At 36.9% G+C, this 19,185-nt stretch overlaps 1 protein-coding gene across 1 annotated transcript in view; it reads right to left on the bottom strand.

Moving 5' to 3' along the window:
* The window catches only part of SCAF11 (SR-related CTD associated factor 11), a 64,883-nt gene that overhangs the window by 33,827 nt on the left and 11,871 nt on the right, over window positions 1-19,185 (bottom strand). The window contains exons 2-3 of the mRNA XM_063075022.1: window positions 6,769-6,850; window positions 4,329-4,486 (exon numbers count right to left, since the gene is read on the bottom strand). Coding sequence (XP_062931092.1) covers window positions 4,329-4,486; window positions 6,769-6,829 — 219 coding nt within the window. The 5' untranslated portion in view covers window positions 6,830-6,850. The remainder of the gene's footprint in view (window positions 1-4,328; window positions 4,487-6,768; window positions 6,851-19,185) is intronic.

The following is a 19,185-nucleotide window of genomic DNA, read 5'->3' as shown; positions in this document are numbered from 1 at the left end:
ACCACAGATAGGTTTAAATTATAGTTATTAAATTACAGTTCACAGAGAACCACATAACACAGAGGTTTGGGTTAGTTCAGAAATTTTTTTTAAATTTAAGTTTGAAGAAAGACTGATTGAAAAAAACCAAACAATAAAGTTCTGCTGAATTATTATATTACTGAAAAGTAATATAATCACCAGAATGATGTGTAAATTTCCACTTATTGCATAAAGGAGCACGTGTATATAAAACACATCAGTAGTCAAGACATAAGTCAACTAGTCATATCTTTTTTGTTATGTATTAATTTAAAAATATACTCCTCACCTTTCTGCACTGAACGTTGCTTACTTCTTCAAGAACTGTATGTCACCTTGGTAAGACTCTTTATTTCTAGTCTCAGAAGAGAAAGCATGCCCTTGCCAACTGTCCAATTTCTATTTCATTAACCTCACTTTTTCAAACTAAAGCTTGTCAGCATTTGACACAAAATGGAGGACTGAAATAAATAAGTTGAGGAAGGTAAGTTTGCTTAGAGTGGGAAAGCTAATCACATTTTTAAAAGTAAGACTTAAAAGATAAGGAGAATATTTTATATTACTTAAAAGATATGGGAAGAAAACCCAGTAGATAACAAGAACATCCTAATCATAAATTTTGCATCAACCTTTGAACAAAGCAAGAACTCTTAAATGCTTTAAACATGTAATGTTTCAAGTCCTCAAACTTTAACCTGTTAAGGGCTGAAATTTTAACCACTTCTTGTCAACTGCATAATCATGAATTCTATTCTCCTAACCAGTGTGTATATGTGGAGGCAGGTATCTTGTCTGTAGGGATCATAATTCTGATAAGTTGTCACTACTACAGTCCATGTGTCAGACTTCTCTAGCTTTCACCTTTTAATTGTCTATTTTAAATGTGCAAACTGAGATAGTCAGGGTTAAATTTATGTAAGGTAAAAACTCTCAGTAAGTGTAGACTGGGATTTTGCTCACAGTATGGATAAAATAAGTAACTTTTCTAACTGAATAGCCGATAAACTTTAGTATTCTGGCTTTGTACATATTTCACCAGTTCAAAGGCTGTCTTTTACTTATTTTCAGACTCTTAGCTCTAACAGTGATTGTTTAAATTAACAAAAATTTCAACCTTCCTTAATTGTCAATTATTGTCTTTATCAATATTCTATTTCTATATCATTTTTATTTTATAAACCAAAAGGCTTACCGTCTATGAATTCCCTGAAGCTAAACAGTCATAGCAGACATGCTTAATTTCAATCTGTTCTAGTGTCCCTAAGGGCAGGCAATTAGGCTACGGGCCATGAAGACCACCACAGGTTCCATTACCCTGAATTGCTCCTTAAGCCCTAAGTAAAGCGAATTCTATGACATATCTAGAGATTACAAAAGTTCAGTTACTCAATCACTTTAAAGTACTTACACAGCTTTTGTTTAACCACAGAACCAAAATTTCAGATCTTGAAGAGACTGAAACTAACTCTGATTTTGGATATAGATATGTTTAAAGGCATGAAAATTTTCAGGAAAGTGTATCCAAAATAAATATACTAGACTACAATATACTTTAACTCTTCTAAATACTGGTTTCTTACAAAGCAGAATTTTTTCAATACCTAAAATATTAAGGTGAGAGTAAATAAATGACTCCTCCATTTCTGGTGCTAATATCCATTCTGAATCATATTTCAGTGAACCTTGAGTACCAACCTCAGAAAGCACAGCTAAATTTCTGAAAGACACAGAAATCTAAAAAGATTATCCTGAATACATTTGTGCTCTTTTCTTACTATATAGATTTCCAACTACTGTAAATCTCACTTTGATTTCTACTCTCCTACTAGAGTGAAGATTAGTAAAATTTTAAACTATGGATCAATTTTTAAAAATTATTTTAATTTCAGGTTATCCCTTGAATATTTGGAAACAAATTACTAGAGCTTAGAATCCTTGCCTAGTATATCAAATAAACATTAACATAGTGAATTAAATGAAATTAAATCAAAGAAAGTATAAGAAAAGCCTTAGTGTAGTGCATGGCCCATTAGGAGACTCTGAATACATACACTTATTCCTAATTCTGAATTCTGAAGTAAATTGCATGCCTCTTTTTTAAACAGAAGGAGGCTGAGGAAAATGAGAGATCTTAACTAATGATGATGAAAAAACAAAACACTGGTAAATATAAAATCTGATTTTATTTGTCAAAGCACTTGTGTACTTTAAAACACATCTAATTTTTATTACAGCAATAAAAGATTCAAACTGAAAATTTAGCTTAAAGCCTAAGTGATTTTGTTAAGCAGCATTCACTTATAATTTATAATGAGCAATTTATTAGTAGGATTGTCTTCTTGTTACTGCTCAACTTAATGGTTTATTTAATTGATGCCTGCTATCCCCATTAGAAATAATGAAATTATTCAGAATGTTCTGTTTATTCTCTCCTTTAAAAGTTTATTACTTTTATTTAAACAATACCACCACCACTCCTCTATGCCCCTCATGGCATCACAATATATGATAGTAGTACAGCAGATAAGAACTTTCTTTTGAAAAGCAATTTGGCTTCAACAAAGTGTATATATCCAAGAGAATAACAAAAAAGAAGGAAAATATTACATGAAAGAAAGGTGTTGACTGCAACACTATGTATGTATATTATTAAGTATTTTCAACTTAAAAATATTGAGTAAGAGTTACAGATATAGATAAGTTTACCACTGTCTAGTAGAATTGAACATGTGCATAGTCTACAACCTAGCAATTCCACTTCTAGATACATACCCTAGAGAAATATGGAATGTGTACATCTTGGTAAAACTTATGGTTGTGTGAAGTTGGAGTGGTAAGGAAGGATGAAGAACCATGTCTACTTTATACATTCTAATTTTCTTAGAGAAAAATATATATATTCAGATTATGCTGTTGAAGTTTACAATTCTGATGTCACTGAATGCAATTTTATGAAAAGCACTGAATTGAAACCTTCCACCTATCCAGCAATATTGCTTCTCTACCGCAAGCAAAATCCCTTTTCAAAAAATTGTAATCACAAAGCAAACTAATATGCACTATAATTGGGCAGCAGAGAAAAATATGCATTCTTATTTCATTAATCAATGCTCCTGCAAACACATAAAGAGATTTACCGATCATATTAACTAAGCAGAACTCAAAATACTTTCCCCCAAAATATATTTTCACCTATCCTTAGTCCTTTCTTATCAAAGACTACTTTAGATCTTAATCTAAAGTAAAACAATTTCTACACATACTATTATGAATTCAACTGGTATAACAAATTGTTTCTTCCCTCCTCTCAGAACTTAGCCATAGAGTCATCATATGTTCCCCTTTCTGCACTAGTAGTGAAAATAGAAGTAAAACACAGAACTTTAAAAACCCCAATTATGTAATATGCAATTAATTCCAATGTGCTCAGGGACATCAAAAAATTTGAATGCAAGTAATGTTAAAAATATTTTTGAGATTTATCTCCTTTACTAATTTTTACACACTGACAAAATACTCAGAAAACAGCATGATTAATGTAAAGAACAATGAATTTTTATTTAACAATTCACAACAATGGGGATTACAAGAATTAATATTTACTTCAAAGTATTTGGCCCAAATTAAAAGTCCAAAATGTCTTGTTTCATAATCACTTACTATCTATGAAGAACCTCAGTAATATCTGTAACTCAGACTCTGAAATTAGTTCATACTAAATTAAAAAGTAGAATTAGAAAATTCAGTTCTAAATTCACTTCTGCCCCTTAAGCCAAGAGATCTTGGCCAAGTTATAAATTGCAGTACATAATATCCAAGTTTCCTCATCTGTAAAATGGAAGGATACTATTTCATCTGCTCTGGTTATTCAACAAGGCTGATATAAAGAAGAAATCAAATAACCTATGCAAAAATTCTGTGAAAAATATAAAACAAAAAGCAGACGGAAGGTGTTATTAGTAGTAAACAAATATCCTAAGAGGGTAAAGTACACTGAAGATAAATTACTGCATTTCTAGCAGAAAAAAATAATTTGATCAATTCTTCTGTAAGGTTAATTTTTTTTAAAAAAGTTATGCATTTAAAATGTTTTAATTATGAAAGAATAAAAAGCTGAATAATTAGAAGAAAATATACTGACAGACTCTGAGTAAGACAAGGAAATTTGTCCAAAGTAGAGGGAAAATACATTACTGTGAAATAATTTGTGAAAGGCAGTATCAACTCTTTAGGTAGAATAATATCATGGTAAGGAATTAAAATACAGTAATGTATCAAATGTGGTTAATAGTTATTATCAGACTTACCTCTGCCCATTTAAGAATACAGGTCATACAGAAGACATGATTACAGCTTTCTGGAAAACCAACTTCCTTCTCTAATAGGCAATTAAGACATATTGGACACCTGTCAGCTTCATTATACAAAAGACCAGTGGTAGCAGCATTATCTCCATTTTCTTCACCTATAAAGTAAAACAGCCATGTGTGCTTTTAAGTTCTCCAAATCAAATGACTTATGTTTCTTGAAGTATGATGGACTAGACACTCTACTAGACACTAGGCCCTTCTATTACAAAGCAATTAGATCTTAGATAAATTGTAACAAACATACCCCTTGAGCCCAATATCTCCAATGTTTACTTTCTTGTATTTTTAAGTGAGGGAATAAAAGGAACTTTTCATTAATTTAATTTTACAATAAGTAATATTCATATGATTCAAAAATTTAAAGGTTAAAAAAAGTCTATACTGACAAGTCTCCCATTCAAATGTATCCCCATCCATCCAGTTGCACCTAATTCAACAAGTAACAACTGTTTAGTTTCTTCCGTGTTCTTCCAAAGATTTTTATAATGCACAGAAAAACAAATCCTCATACATAATCTTCCATATTTCCTTCTTCACCCAAATGCTAGATCACTATACACACTAGTCTGCTTTTGTTTTTTAACCTATTGATGAACATTCACTTGTTTTCAACCTTCAGCTATAGCAAACAATGCTGCAAGAAAAAATTTTATTTTATATTTTAAAAATATATCTACAGGGTAAACTCTTAATACTGGAAGTACTAGATCATCATGTATGTACATTTAAAATGCGAATAGATACTACCAGATTATCCTCCTTAAGATCCATACTAATTTAAACTGCCACCAGCAATGCAACCAACTCATACAAAAGTATGTATTGCTGGCTCATAAGAAAATAAAAGAAATTCTAAGATTCAACATAATAATAAAACAAAAATAAAGAAATGGTGAGCTAAAATGTGAACAGTAAACAGCAAACAAACAGAAAAGCTGGGATTGTCCTGGCCACAAATGTCCACACTAATATTCTCATCACTCCTAGTACAGGAACTGATCCTGAAAAGACTCCAGTATTAAATATAGACTCTCAAATGGTGCTAAAGTGGTCCCAACACAGGCCCAGAAAGAAGCAAATACAAATCCTCTAGAGGAAAATCCCTGTATTAGGCCCTCAGGATTCCATAGATTAAATTTATCAAATATGAGCTGATAATCAAACATTACCAGACCTAAGAAAATAAGCCACCTGAGTAAGAATCAGCAGAAATAAATTTAGAAACCCACTGACTTCAAGTACCAGAATTTTCAAATACCTCATAGAATGATTAAACACCAGATTAGACCCAAAAGAAAAGAATACTTGTGAACTGGAATACAAATTTGAGGAAATTACCTAGAATCTAGGAGACACAAAAGATGTAATCTCTGAAAAAGAGGCTAAGAAATGAGATCAGAGCAAGGTCTGACATACTAATGTGGAAGAGAATAAAGGAGAGGCACTAAAGAGGTAATGGCTGGGAAAGAATTAAAAACACAAACAAAAGAAAAAGAAAATGAAGCATGCTAAACAGTAGAAATGAAAGTAATCCATGCCTAGAAACAATGGAGCAAAACTGTACATCATCAAAGATGAAATCATGATCTTAAAAGCAGAAAATTGGAGAAGACAGATCATCGACAAGGACAACTATATTAAGAAGAGATTTCTAGACAGCAAGAAAAAAAGAAAAAGAAAACGGTTAAATATCTTCAAAGTGTTAAGAGGAAAAAAACCCCAAAAACATAGCAATCCAGAATTACATACCCAGAAAAACTAACTTTAAATAGTTTTGACGAGGATAAAATAGATACTTAGAGTTTACCAGCAACAGACACTAAAGAAACTTAAGATTTCTTTTTCAGGAAGAAGAAAAGGAATAAAGAGGAAAGAAACCCAAGCAAACACTGTCTGTATAAAATATCATCTAATCTGTGGTGTTCGAAAAGAAAAGAACCAAAATAATGGATAACTATAACCTATAAATCGAGAGTAGGAAGAGCAGAGTTAAAGTGTTCTAAGGTTCTTCCGTTGACAGTGAAATTAACTTAACTTTAGAAACAGAGGAAAATATCAATGTCATTTATTTATTTTTTTTAAAGTCAACAATAAGAACAGAAACAGTAATTCCTAAACCAGTAGAGAGCAAAAGTTTGGAAGAAAATGAAAAGTAAACAATTGGCTAAACCAAAAACCTTGATCAATTGAAAATAATACATATGAGGAGGGAAAAAAAAGTGTACACTTCTTATTAGGCAGCTTATTTCAGAATTTAACAACAAAAATAAGTATAAACAAAAAACTCCTTGTGCATTTTGAAGTATATACAAATGAACAATTTGGAAACACTAAGTTTTGCTTTCAATACATGAGCTTCATAAAAATGAAAAGTTACCTTCCATATCTTCATACTCCTGATCTTCCACATTTAGAGTATATAGAGTTTTCTTCTTCATTTCTCCTTGGAAAAGGGTTTCCTATAGAATGAATTATAATAGAGAATCTTATGTTTGCTTTCTCCCAACAGTATCAGTTAAAAAACAACTCTGAACTGTAATAAATTATTTTACACAAAAGAACAAAGTACAAGCCGAGCCAAGCCAACCAGTTTGTGGATAATTCAGTACTCTTTCATACAGTTAACTTTTGAACAATGCAGGGGTTAGTGGCGCCAACCACCACACACTGGACATTCTGCTTTAACTTTTGATCCTCGCCTACTGCTGACCTTACCAATGACATAAACAGTCAATTAACATAGTTTCTGTATGTCCTATGCATTATGTACTATATTCTTACAATAAAGAAAATGTTATTAAGAAAATTGTTAAGACAGAGAAAATACATTTAAAAAACATTTAAATACATTGAATAACATCTGCATATAAATATATCAGCACAGTTCCAACCTGTGTTGTTCAAGGGTCAACTGTATTCCTTGCCATCAAAAAGCACACAGTCTTACTGAATGGAAAAGCTTTATATAGCTATTAAGCAACAAACGCTAAATGATAAAGTTGTTGGCACAGACATAAATACAACTGAAGGTTAGGGAAAAGAGATCAATTTGGAATGGAGTTTTCAGGAAAGGTGATAGGTAATGTGTGTTGAGGAACTTAAGGCATTCAAGATGCAATATAGTATGGAGGAATAAAATAGCATTTAGCTAAGCCAGTCTAACAAGTACAAGAAAAGTGAGTGCGTAGATGGGTGGGGTGGGTGGAGATGGAAGAATACGTGTTGGGGCATGTAAGCTAGGAACTTCATCTCAAAGATCAGTGAGGGGTAAAAAAAAGAAGCAGACCAATGCAAATCAAGTAGGGCTAGATTACAGATGGATTTCCAGTGTTTGAGAACCTTAGATTCAATCATATGGACCCCTCTGATGAAGACATAGAAGATAAAAGTGCTGTGATTTTTGCCCCCCGCCCAAGACTGATATGCCAGCAAAGTATAAAATGGATTATAGTACGGTGAGATTGGAAGCAGAGAGATTTGCATAGCCGGAGTAACTGGCTATGAAGTGAGTTTGAAAAGCAAGAAATTAAGGAGCAGAAGAATTTCTGAGATTTGTTGAGCAAATACAGAGAAGAAATGAAAGAATACTCTGGCCTAAAGAAGCAGAGAAATGAGGCAAAAATGAGAAATGCAGGAAAGGAAGTTAATTTGATAGTCAAAGAGAAGAAATTTATGAGGCAAAATTATTTTTTCAATCAACTCTTAATATTTCTTCTTGAATCATGCAAGACACATGATTACAATGAACTGTCCAAACACATTTTAGAATATCTAGGCACAAGAAATCCCAGATTTCATCAGTTGTGATTTTGCCATATGTATCTGACATAATTTTTCGATTAGTTTCTAAAATAATTTACACTTGGTAGCTTCTACATTAAAGGTATGAGTTATTCCATTAGGGAATAAAAACTCCCTATTTAGTTAAATAAGGACAAATGCAGAGTTCCACACTTTGTTTCAAAAACCAACTCCAAAAGCAACAGATAAGAAACAGTAGCACATATGATTTACAGGTTGTAGTGGATTAAAAGCCCAAAATGAGGCAGCATTAGTTACTAAAAATTTTTTAAAAATCAATCAATATGCCTTAACAGAAGTAGAATGTCAAAACAAGAGGAAAACTTCACACTCAGCCTATATTTGCAACATTTGTTTTAGTTCTGGTGTTACTCTTTAGGGACAAACAACATAATGATAAATGTCCAGAAAAGATGACTAAAATGTTGACAGACCTGGAAACCATATCACATGCAAAAAGTAAAATAGTAAGAACGATTTAGTCTGGAAGAACAGAAAGCTTAAGGAGAATGTGGGCAGTTATCAAATGGGATAGACTGTTCTGAAAGGAGGTAGAATAATGAAAGTATTTACACAATGACCTTTTGTGGGTTTTTTTTTTTTTTTTTAACTCAAGGATTTATTGAATGCTACAGGAATACTAATAGGCAATTCTCGAGTAGAGCGTTGAACCAGACAGACAGAAGTCCCTGCCTTTACATTCTAGTGGGGGAGACAAAATACATAAAATAGGTCAGTAAAATATCTAATGTTAGATGTTGAGAAGTACTATGGAAAAAAATTTACAACAATATGGTTAAAAAGGAGTGAGAAAATGGGAAAGCTGTAATTTCATAGAGTGGTTAGGGACAGCCTCTCTTTGCTAAAGTGACATTTAAACTGGCAACCAGAAAGAAGCAAGGAAAAGTAACACGGATATCCAGTGCTTCTAGGCTAAGCATCCAAGCAGAGAGATCAGCAAATATGAAAATCTTAAGACGGAGGAGCATGTCTGATATGTCCAAGGAACAACAAAGAGGTGAACGTGGTTACAAAAGAGAAAAGAGAGGAAAAGTAGTAGATGAGGACAGAGAGGTAATAGAAGATAAAATCATGCAGCACCTTCTAGGCTGGTAAACAGACTGGTTTCTTCTCTTAGTGAGATGGGCCACTAGGGGCTTTTGAGCAGAGGAAGAGGCAAGGGAAAAAGTAGAGGCCAGCAAGAGGACTACTGCAATAATCCAGGGGGGAGATGACAGTGGCTTGTAAAAGAGGAAAGGTGATGAAAAATGCTCACATGTTTAAAAATACAGCCATCAGGATTTGCTGGTAGACTAAATGTGGAGTATTTGTTAGACAGCAAGAGTCAGAATAATTCCAAAGTATTCTGACCTGAATATTTGACCTAATGGAGTTGCTTAGACAGATAATTACTACAAAAAAAGTTCAGATAGTCATAGGTTACTCTCCTTGCTATTCATGCAGAAGGGCAGCATCAATATCACCTAGGAACTTGTTACAAATGCAGGATATCTCAGGCACCACTCCATACCTAGTGAATCAGAATCTGCATTTTATGAAGATCTGTACATAACTGATTAAATTTTTTTTTTTTTTTACATGTTAAGATGCTGTTGTGGAGCAGTTGGGGGGAGGGGGAAAAAGGAGGGAGATAGGGTGGAAGGGGGTGTGTGGTTGAGGCCTGAGGCACCCCCTCATTCTGGCAGGGGAACCTGGGGCACTTCTGGTAGTGGTTTGGTCGTAGGTGGGCTGGATGCAGACGTTGTGAAGGCATGGCTGAGGCCTGCGGCCTCTCACTGCCCTGGCTTGGGAGCCCAGGGTGCTTCCAGTGGCAGCTCAGTGGTCATCACTGGACGGGATGCAGACTTCAGGGGGTCATGACTGAGGCCCTCGGCCTCCTACCGCCCTGGCTTGGGAGCCTGGGGTGTTTCCAGCAGCTGCTTGGTGGTTGTCATTGGGCTGGATGCAAATGTTGGGGGGAGGGGCATGGCTAAGGCCCTTGGCCCTCCACCTCCCAGGCTTGGGAGCCCAGGGGGCTTCTGGTCCTTCTACATTTTATAGGCATTCTTTGCTGGTGTTAGACCTTTACTAGTTAATATCAGAAATTTGTCTCTGATCTCTGGGTTTTTTTTTTTTTTTTTTTCTTTCACACTTGTTGAGCTAAATTGCTGCTTTGCTGCTTATTCTCTGGGGAAGGCCTTTTGTGCAGCTCAGGTCTTCATTGTTGACCCTGTAAGCACTTCCAGGTCTTGTGAGGTCTGGAATACCTGGGTTGTGTGGAAACTCTAGTCTGGGCCTGAGTCTTTTCAGCAGACTGCACCCCCTGCAGTTCTATATTCCCAACCAGTCTACTCTAAGTGGGCCTGTGCTGACCTGAGGGCAGATCAGCTATCCATGCTGTGCCCCAATGTTCCCCCTCGTGGGCCCATCTCTCCCAACCCCTGCACTCCAAACACTTCTGATGGGATAAGACATGCCGGTCCCTAGCGATTAATCACCAGTCTCTGAGTGGCTCCTCTTTTCAGTTGTATATGGCCCCTCGCTCCCATGTATGGCCCCTCACTCCTATGTTTCACTAACAGGAAACCTGTTAGTGGTCTTGCTGGCCTGGGGGCCACCAAGGCCCTCTTCTCCCCTGCAACTTCACACAAAGGGCATAGAAGCAGCTTTGGCCAGCTCTTGTTCTGTGTGCTCACTGGGGCTTGAAATAGTTGGAGTGGTGCTTTCTCTCATCGTGGCTTTTCCGGTCTTCATGAAGTCTGTATGTCTCCCTTCCTATTCCCCTTAACTCTAGCAGCCCTGCCGTCATTGCATTTTAATAGTTATAAATTGGTTGACTATGTGAGAGGGTGACACTGGGTACCATCTATTCTGCACCTTGATCAGAAGTCTGTCATGAAACCAGTCCTGGCCCATGTCACACTCCATCATGAAGTGCACCCCATCATAAAGCAGCTGGTAGAGGCAATACTCCAGCACTGAGGCCATCTCCGCCTGGCTTTGGAGCATTCTGCGACGGGCCAGCAACATGGTGTCAAGAGGGGTGGGAGACAGCAGCACGCATCCTCTCTGGACAAGGGCTCACTCTCCTTCCCCTCCAGCCACCTGCCGGGTCACGCAGCACTAGCTGCTAGCAGTGCTTCAGGACAGCCTTCTCCACTGCTCTCCCCACGGGCACTGGGGAGTACTGGAGACTGTGGGTTGGGCCTAGTCTGGCCACCACCCAGCAAACAGGCAAATGGCATTGTCATGGGCCGGCAGGAGATAGCTATGAGCTAACCAAACAGAAATGAGATGAACTGGTTGCCAGGTTCAAGAAAAACAGCCCTAAAAGTCACCAGAAGGAGCCTGGTGATGGTAGTAGGCAATTCAGAGTAGTCAATAAAGTTTATTCAAAACAAGGAGGAGGGTGAGGTGAAGAGGGGAGGAGAAATATGGGGCAGACAGCAACTATATCGAGAGAGGTGGTGCCACCACAGGGAGGCAAGCTTACTGCCATCTTGCGGGGGCCAGGTACACCAAGATCTGTACGTAATTCTTTAATTTAACATTAAAGCCTAAGAAGCAGTGCTCCAGACAACTTCTCTACATAGTTGATTTTAGAGTCATACTGTGCTTCTATATGATCCATAATTGTGTATATGTTATTTGGGGAAATTCACACCATACTATTGTTGTGGAACAAACTCGGCAAGAAAGGATCCAGACACTCAGAAGGTCGGAGAGTCAGAAAGTTTATTATGTGCGGGACCCAGGTGAACTTTCATTCTAAAATCCTGGGACCCTGAACATGAGTTTGACAGGGTTTTTATAGGCTATAAGTTTAGGTTTAAACTTATATCTTAGACAAACGGCTGTTGATTTTAGTTCTTTCCCACCCATGTGACTTAGGCAAACAGGCAAAATTAGAAAGGCTAGCAAGGCGCTAGCAAGATTACAGAAGCAGAAATGCCTGCAAGCAGTTGATTATTATTAGCAAAGCTGAGTTCTGCGGGGCCCTGGGAGATAAGCACATTTAGTCACAGAGGCATTTTACAAATTAGTCAGAATTTAATTTTGAATTTTCTCTATAGTATCTTGCCCATTATTCTAAATATCTGAAAATAAAAAAGGATTTAAGTTGAAGTTAATCCAATGTGATAAAATGTCAATTTGACAATTAACCCAATATTTTAAAAACCTAAGAAAATTTCAGAAGATATAATATACTATCCTTTTATATAGCTCTATATTTCCTTAAGAATACTGTTTATATTTTATATAAATTATAATTTATAATATTCTAGAACAAATACTGCCTCCTATTTTAAGACTCATAAAATAAGGTACACATGTAACACTTTATCACTGAGAAATTAAGAGATATCAATCAAGTTACAGACTGCCCTTCCTTATGTTAAAAATCTGCTTAATAAACTGGTTAAGCATTCCAAATTTTTAGAAGTTACACAGCTGCTTCCTTATATTTCCCTATATTTATCATATAAGATGCCATTAAAATTTGATACTTGGAATGACAAAAAGCACTGATCCTAGTCAGTTTTTAGGAACTCAAAACTCTTTTTCCCACGGAAACCCTGGAATACATGGAAGGAAGAGTCCTAGGCCAGCCGTTACAGTGCATTCAAATAATAACAGTAGTGTATCAAGACATTTCAATTCTTTAGGACACTGCTGCCCAATAGGGAATTATTCTATCAAGCACATGAAATGTGGTTAGTGTAAGAAGCCAAATTTTCAATTTTACTGAAGTTTTAATTAATTTAAATTTAAATAGCCCGCACAGCTATGGAAAACATTGTTCCAAGTTATATTTGGGATGCTGAGATTGTATGTTTTACAGTAACAGTTGCTGAGACACCTCAAGCATCAAAGAATCAGAGAAGGAACCAGAGGTTCCTAATAATATAAACTAAGCTTTTTAGCCTAGTCTGGTTCAGTTTCAAATTGCTACCCTTCTTTCCTTCTCTCCACCTTTTTTTTTTCCATCCAAAGTCTATTTCTCTCCATTTGATACAAAATAGAACTCCTTTCCTTTCCAGTTCACTTCAAAACTCCCTCTCCTTGCTTCCTCTTACTGTCTTGCAAGCAAACCCATGGTATCTAAAGATATACACATCCTGGTTAATACTGCATACTTTAGAGTACAAAAGGCCTAGAGTCAAATCTCAACTCCACCACCATGCAATAAATGACTACTATCATGATCATTATTGTTACTGCTAGAAAGAACAGAGAAATAGGGAAGGGTAATAACATTGTTGCTTGACCATTTTCTAGACTAAAGCGAAAGACAAAGGCAGAAAACGCAAACAAAGCACTGAAAAAGATAAATCAACATTTCTGAATAACAACTAAATTGATTAAGTCTCCTACTAATATTTTGTCCAAAAAGTAGAAACAAGACTCTTTGGGTACAAATAAAGAAGAGGGAAATATAAATGGCCATGAGGAAATTAACAAAGCACAATGAAACTGCTAAATACTAAGTATGTTTGTATGGCTAAGGTCCTCAGAGAATCCACAGTAATTCCAGCAACCTCTCTCAGGCAGTCTACTCCTCTTTAACCTTTATCTCCAATCTTCTATCCAAGACAAACGGTCCCCAAATTCAACCTTCTATCCAACAAAATTTGATTTTAAAAAGAGGGGGCATTCAGTAAGGCACTCTGAGTGGTATACTTCAATGATTAATGACTTGGGCACTAGAGTCAGGCAAATCTGTGCTTATGTACTTATTATCTCTACTATTAATACAGGATCTTCCACCCCAATCCCAGACCAAGCTTTCTGGCCAGAGAACAGAAAATAGGGTCCCAGGGGTCTAGAAAATACCATAGACACAACAGAGAGGAAAGAGCTTGAGAAAGTAACAGTAAGCTGTTTATGAACTCCTAGCTCAACACTGAACTGCACATACAAGGGTACTTCAAAAAGTTCATGGAAACATAGAATTAAAAGATAATACGAATCTTTTCATGAACTTTTTGAAGATGACACATAGAGCAGCATACCTACCACACACTCTGAAAACTAAAATATGAAACTAAACCCCCATATAGGTCATGGACTGGCTGCTAGGTAGTGCACACACACAAAAAATCCAAAAAGTACTGTAAAAGTTTTGAAAACAAAACTGAGATTAAAACTACAATCTACAGAAAGCTGGTTGGAACTTGTGACCTGAACCCAACTCAATCAACTGCCTGTCAAAACAAAAATATCAACAATCTCCATAGCAGTTTTTTGATTAAGTAGATAACTGGAATAGCCCTAGAACTATTTAAAGAAATTGGATTCGTAGTTAAAAACTTTCCAAAAAAGAAATCTCCAAGCCCAGATAATTTCCCTGGTGAATTCTACTAAATATTTAAAGAAGAAAAAATACCAAACCAACACAATTGCTTCCAGAAAATGGAAGAGGAGCACCTGCCAACTCATTTTGAGTCCAGCATCACCTTGATACCAAAATGAGACAAAACAGTACAAGAAAAGAACAAATTTATATACCGCTCTTCATCAAACTAACCAAACTATGGTAAGTTCAACCATACAACCATACAATGGTATACTATTCAGCAATAAAAAGGAATGAACTAGTATTTCATTCTAAAACTTGTATAAATCTTAAAGGGATTATACTCAGTGAAAGAAGTTAGTTTCAAAAGGCAACATACTATATACAACTGCATTTACATGACATTTTTGAAAGGTCAAAACTAACTTGTCAGCAATCACCTGGGTTGGGAGAAAGTGCAACTACAAAGATAGCACAAGGGAGTTTTGGGGGGTAATGGAACATTATGAATACTTGATACAAACTTATACATGTATCAAAATCCAGAGAACTATAAACCCAAAAGGTGTCAACTTTACCGTACAGTAACAATAAAATTTAAAATTAAAGAAAAAAACACTAACATGAAAGGACAATTATAAACTAGAATATAAATTGTTAACATTTTCAACAGAAGTACTTTTTTTCCTAACAACTTTATGGTCTCAGTCTTTTCAATGGTTCTATCACCAGTACATAGAGGCCACTCAAATTATATTGCCATAGGTGAGCTTGAGAGGAATTGTTTGAATTTTCTCTCTCTCGTTTCTGCATTTCTATAGCACTGAAAGGTGTGAGATAGAACACATTATCTATATAACCTGTGGAGATAAAGACATTAAAAATAACAGGCACAATTTAACCACCTCTCTAAACTCTAAGGCAGAGTTGTAAAAACAGCACAGTTCCAATACCCCACTGATCGTATGACCTGGTCAGTTTTCATTGTGTGGGTGAAGATATCCACTAAAGCTGACTCCCAATCAAGGTTACCCTCTTATGCAACAGTTATCCACTCTATGAGAAAAATATATTTATGACCCAGTACTTAAAAAAAGAAAAATGAGTGCCTTCTATGGATCCGGATCATTTACCATAAGTTTGGTAAAGAAATCATAATATATGACATGATTCCACTATTTCTTTATAGAACAGCAGCATGTTATATGTCCTCCAATAATTTCAATATAATTATGCAATTCTTCTCTAATAGCACCACCCATTTAAGGTATGGAGGAGGGAATAGAAAGTTGATAATGCAATCTTCATTTATCCTTGAGATTCTCATCCTCATTTATTAAAGTATAATGACATAATTGTTTAAATGGTAAAGTCAAACCTAAAGCTTTTACATTTTTTGGTTTTTTCCATCAGCAATTCCTCAACACCTTGAAGGGAAGACTTATATGTGTGAAAAGTAGACTTTTCATTTAGAAGATTAAGCCTTATGCATATTAGAAACAAAAGCAAAAGAATAGTAAAATGTTACAGCCTCATTCACAACCAAACCTCTCAAGAAGTCTACAGGAGCATTTGGGATCAACAGCACTGTCCCCTCACATCTGAGAAGCAGAACAGCAAAGGAAGAAAGACTTCCTGGATGGTGTATGGAAGTAGAGGAAGACCTGGTAACTTTTTAATCCTTTTCTTCTAACCAAGCCAAACAGGAAAACTGTCAACTGTATATTTTTTTAATTAATTAATTAATTAATTCATTTATTTATTTATTCCACATTCTAAAATGTTGTTCTGGAGTATTTGGGGTGGGGGTGTGAAATAGGGTGGGAGGAGGAAGATGGAGGGGGATGTGATCAAGGCCTGTGGCACCCCCCTCATTCTGGCAGGAGAGACCAGGAGACTTCCAGCAGTGGTTTGGTCAATGCTGGGCTTGATACAGATGACAGGGGGGTGTAGCTGAAGCCTTTGGCCCCCCACCACCCCAGCTCAAAAACCCAGGGCATTTTTGGTGATGTCTTGGTGGTCATCACTGGGCTGGGTGTGGATGTTGGGATGGTGTGGCTGAGGCCCTCAGCCCCCCGCTGCCCCAGCTCAGGAGCCTGGGGCACTTCCAGCGGTGCCCTGGTGGTTGTCGCTGGTCTGGATGTGGTCATGGGGGGAGCATGGCTGAGGCTTGGGAGCCCAGGGGACTTCTGGTCCTTCTAGGTTTTATACGTATTCTTCGGTGGTATTAAACCTTTACTAGTTAATATCAAACTTTGTCTCCGGTCTGTGGGGATTTTGTTTTTCCTTTCAGTTCTGTGTTGGATTATTCGCTGTTCCCACCACTTAAACTCTGCACTGGAACTCATTTGTTGTCCTTTGCTTACTTCTAAAATGGGGGAACTTCCTGTGGGGACCAGCACTTGAACCCTGTGGTTGAACTAAAGTGCTGCTTTGCTGCCGATCCTCTGGGGAAGGCTTTTTGTGCAGCTCAAGTTTTAATTGTTGACCTTGTAAGCACTTGCGGGTCTTGTGAGGGTCCGGTACACCTGGGTTGTGTGGAAACTCTGGTCTGGGCCTGAGTCCCTACAGCAAACTGTACCCCCTGCAGTTCTATACTCCTGACTACTCTGAGTGGGCCTGTGCTGACTGGAGAGCCGATCAGCTGTCCACGCTGTGCCCCAATGTTCCCCTGGTGGGCCCATCTCCCCAACCTCCCAAACTCCAAACACTTCCCATGGGATAGGCCATGTGCCGGTCACTTGCGATGACTCACTGGCCTCTGAGTGACTCCTCACTCCTGTGTGGGTCCGTGGGAACCCTGTTAGTGGTCTTGCTGGCCTGGGGGCCACTAAGGCCCTCTCCTCCCCTGCTGCCTCCAAGCAACTCCATCCGAAGGGCACAGGTGCAGCTTTTGCCAGCTCTTGCTCCATGTGCTCACCAGCTCCAGCTCTGAAGCAGCTGGGTCTTGAAATGGTGGGACCAATCCTGTCTTTCTCTCATTGTGGCTTTTCCTGCCTTCATGAAGTCCATAGGTTCCCTCCTCCTCTTCCCCTGAGCTCTAGCAGCCCCAAGCTTGGCTGTTGTTGCTTTTTAATAGTTGTAAATTTGTTGACTTGCAGGAGAGAGTGACACTGGGGACCATCTACTCTGCCATCCTGACTGGAAATTCTATAACTTTAATTTAATCTTTAGTCTACCATGCAAAGACTTCTGAGCTGAAATGGCAATACCTATCCATCCACCCATCTCCCAAAAAAGATGGGAAAATTATGTAGGGCACAGAAAACACTTGTGAATAAATGAATCTATCTTTGTTTGTCCTGCTATAACAAAACACCTGAGACTGGGTAATTTATAAATAACAGACATTTATTTCTCACAGTTCGAGAGAGTGGGAAGTCGAAGATCAAGGGGCTGGCAGATTTGGCATCTGGTGAGGGGGCAGTTCCTTCTTCCACAGCGGTGCTTTGCTGTTGTATCATCACGGGAGGGAAGGGACAGAAGTTTTTGCCCTAGTTTCCTCCAGCCCTTTTAGAAGACACTAATTCCATCAAGGAGCACAGAGAACTCATGGCCTAATCACCTCCTAAAGACCCCACCTCTTTAATACTGTTGCATTGGGGATTTAGCTTCAACATGAATTGTGGAAGGGACACAAACGTTCAAACCATAGTAAAACCCTAGGAATTAAAGGAGGGGAATTAGTGAAAATAAATGACCACACACAAATGCTTGTTTCACAGGAATGGGAATGGATTTCATCTACAGTAGGAAAAATGGGACAATGTCAAAATCATGGCTTCTGAAATTTTACTGTTCTGTGTAAGCAAGATTTTTAAAAAATTTACATTATAGAGTTTCAACTCCATAAATTAGCCTTTTGCACAAATACTAAATGTTACTCTTTGACCAGTTCCTTGAGAAATGGTCAATTTCTTCATACAAATCCTTTACAAATTGGTACAAGTTGCTATAGTAAAACTACTATTTTGCATCCTCTCTTTACTCTAGCTATTCCCATTATTTGAATTTCTTAAACACAAATTCCTCCTAGGTAGTTATATCAGATAAAGATAAACACAATTTTATTATGTTACACACAGACACACATTAATGTGTCCTCCAATGAATATCTCACACCTAATTTACAGAAGCATTTCATATTCATAATTCTACTCCCATTTCACATTCATATCCTACTCCATAAACCTAATCCTACTGTATTAGAATGTTACTATTACCATTTTAACCCAGATGTAAGTTATATTACATATTATGCAAACAAACAAACAAAATACCCAAAAAAAACCACACTTTGACATTAACATCAGACATAGCTAGATATTGTGATTCTTTTCTGAATGTAATCATACTACAAATGATACAAGTACCTATGACTTGGACTTTTGGGTAAGCTTTTCATATTATTTTTAGCTACTGCTTTCTAACAAGTCATAGATTATCCCATTTAATTCTTATAGTATCTTCTGAAGGAAGTATCTCCACTTTACATACAATAAAATAAATTAATTAACTTGCCCAAGGTCACAAAAGCCTTGGTAAAAGGTAAGTAGAAGGATTGGAACCCACTGGCCCTTTGCCAGGAAATAATACAAATATTAATCCAAGTTACAAAATGAAAAGTATTCAAACAACAAGAAGTGGTAACACTCTTAATGATTCAAATGAATGCAAAACTGTTAAGTTGGTACT

Source organism: Cynocephalus volans, chromosome 12 (genome assembly GCF_027409185.1).
Source record: "Cynocephalus volans isolate mCynVol1 chromosome 12, mCynVol1.pri, whole genome shotgun sequence".
NCBI classification, from domain to species: Eukaryota; Metazoa; Chordata; class Mammalia; order Dermoptera; family Cynocephalidae; genus Cynocephalus; species Cynocephalus volans.
Note: the sequence above shows the minus strand (reverse complement) of the source record. Positions and strands in the feature narration are given on the sequence as shown.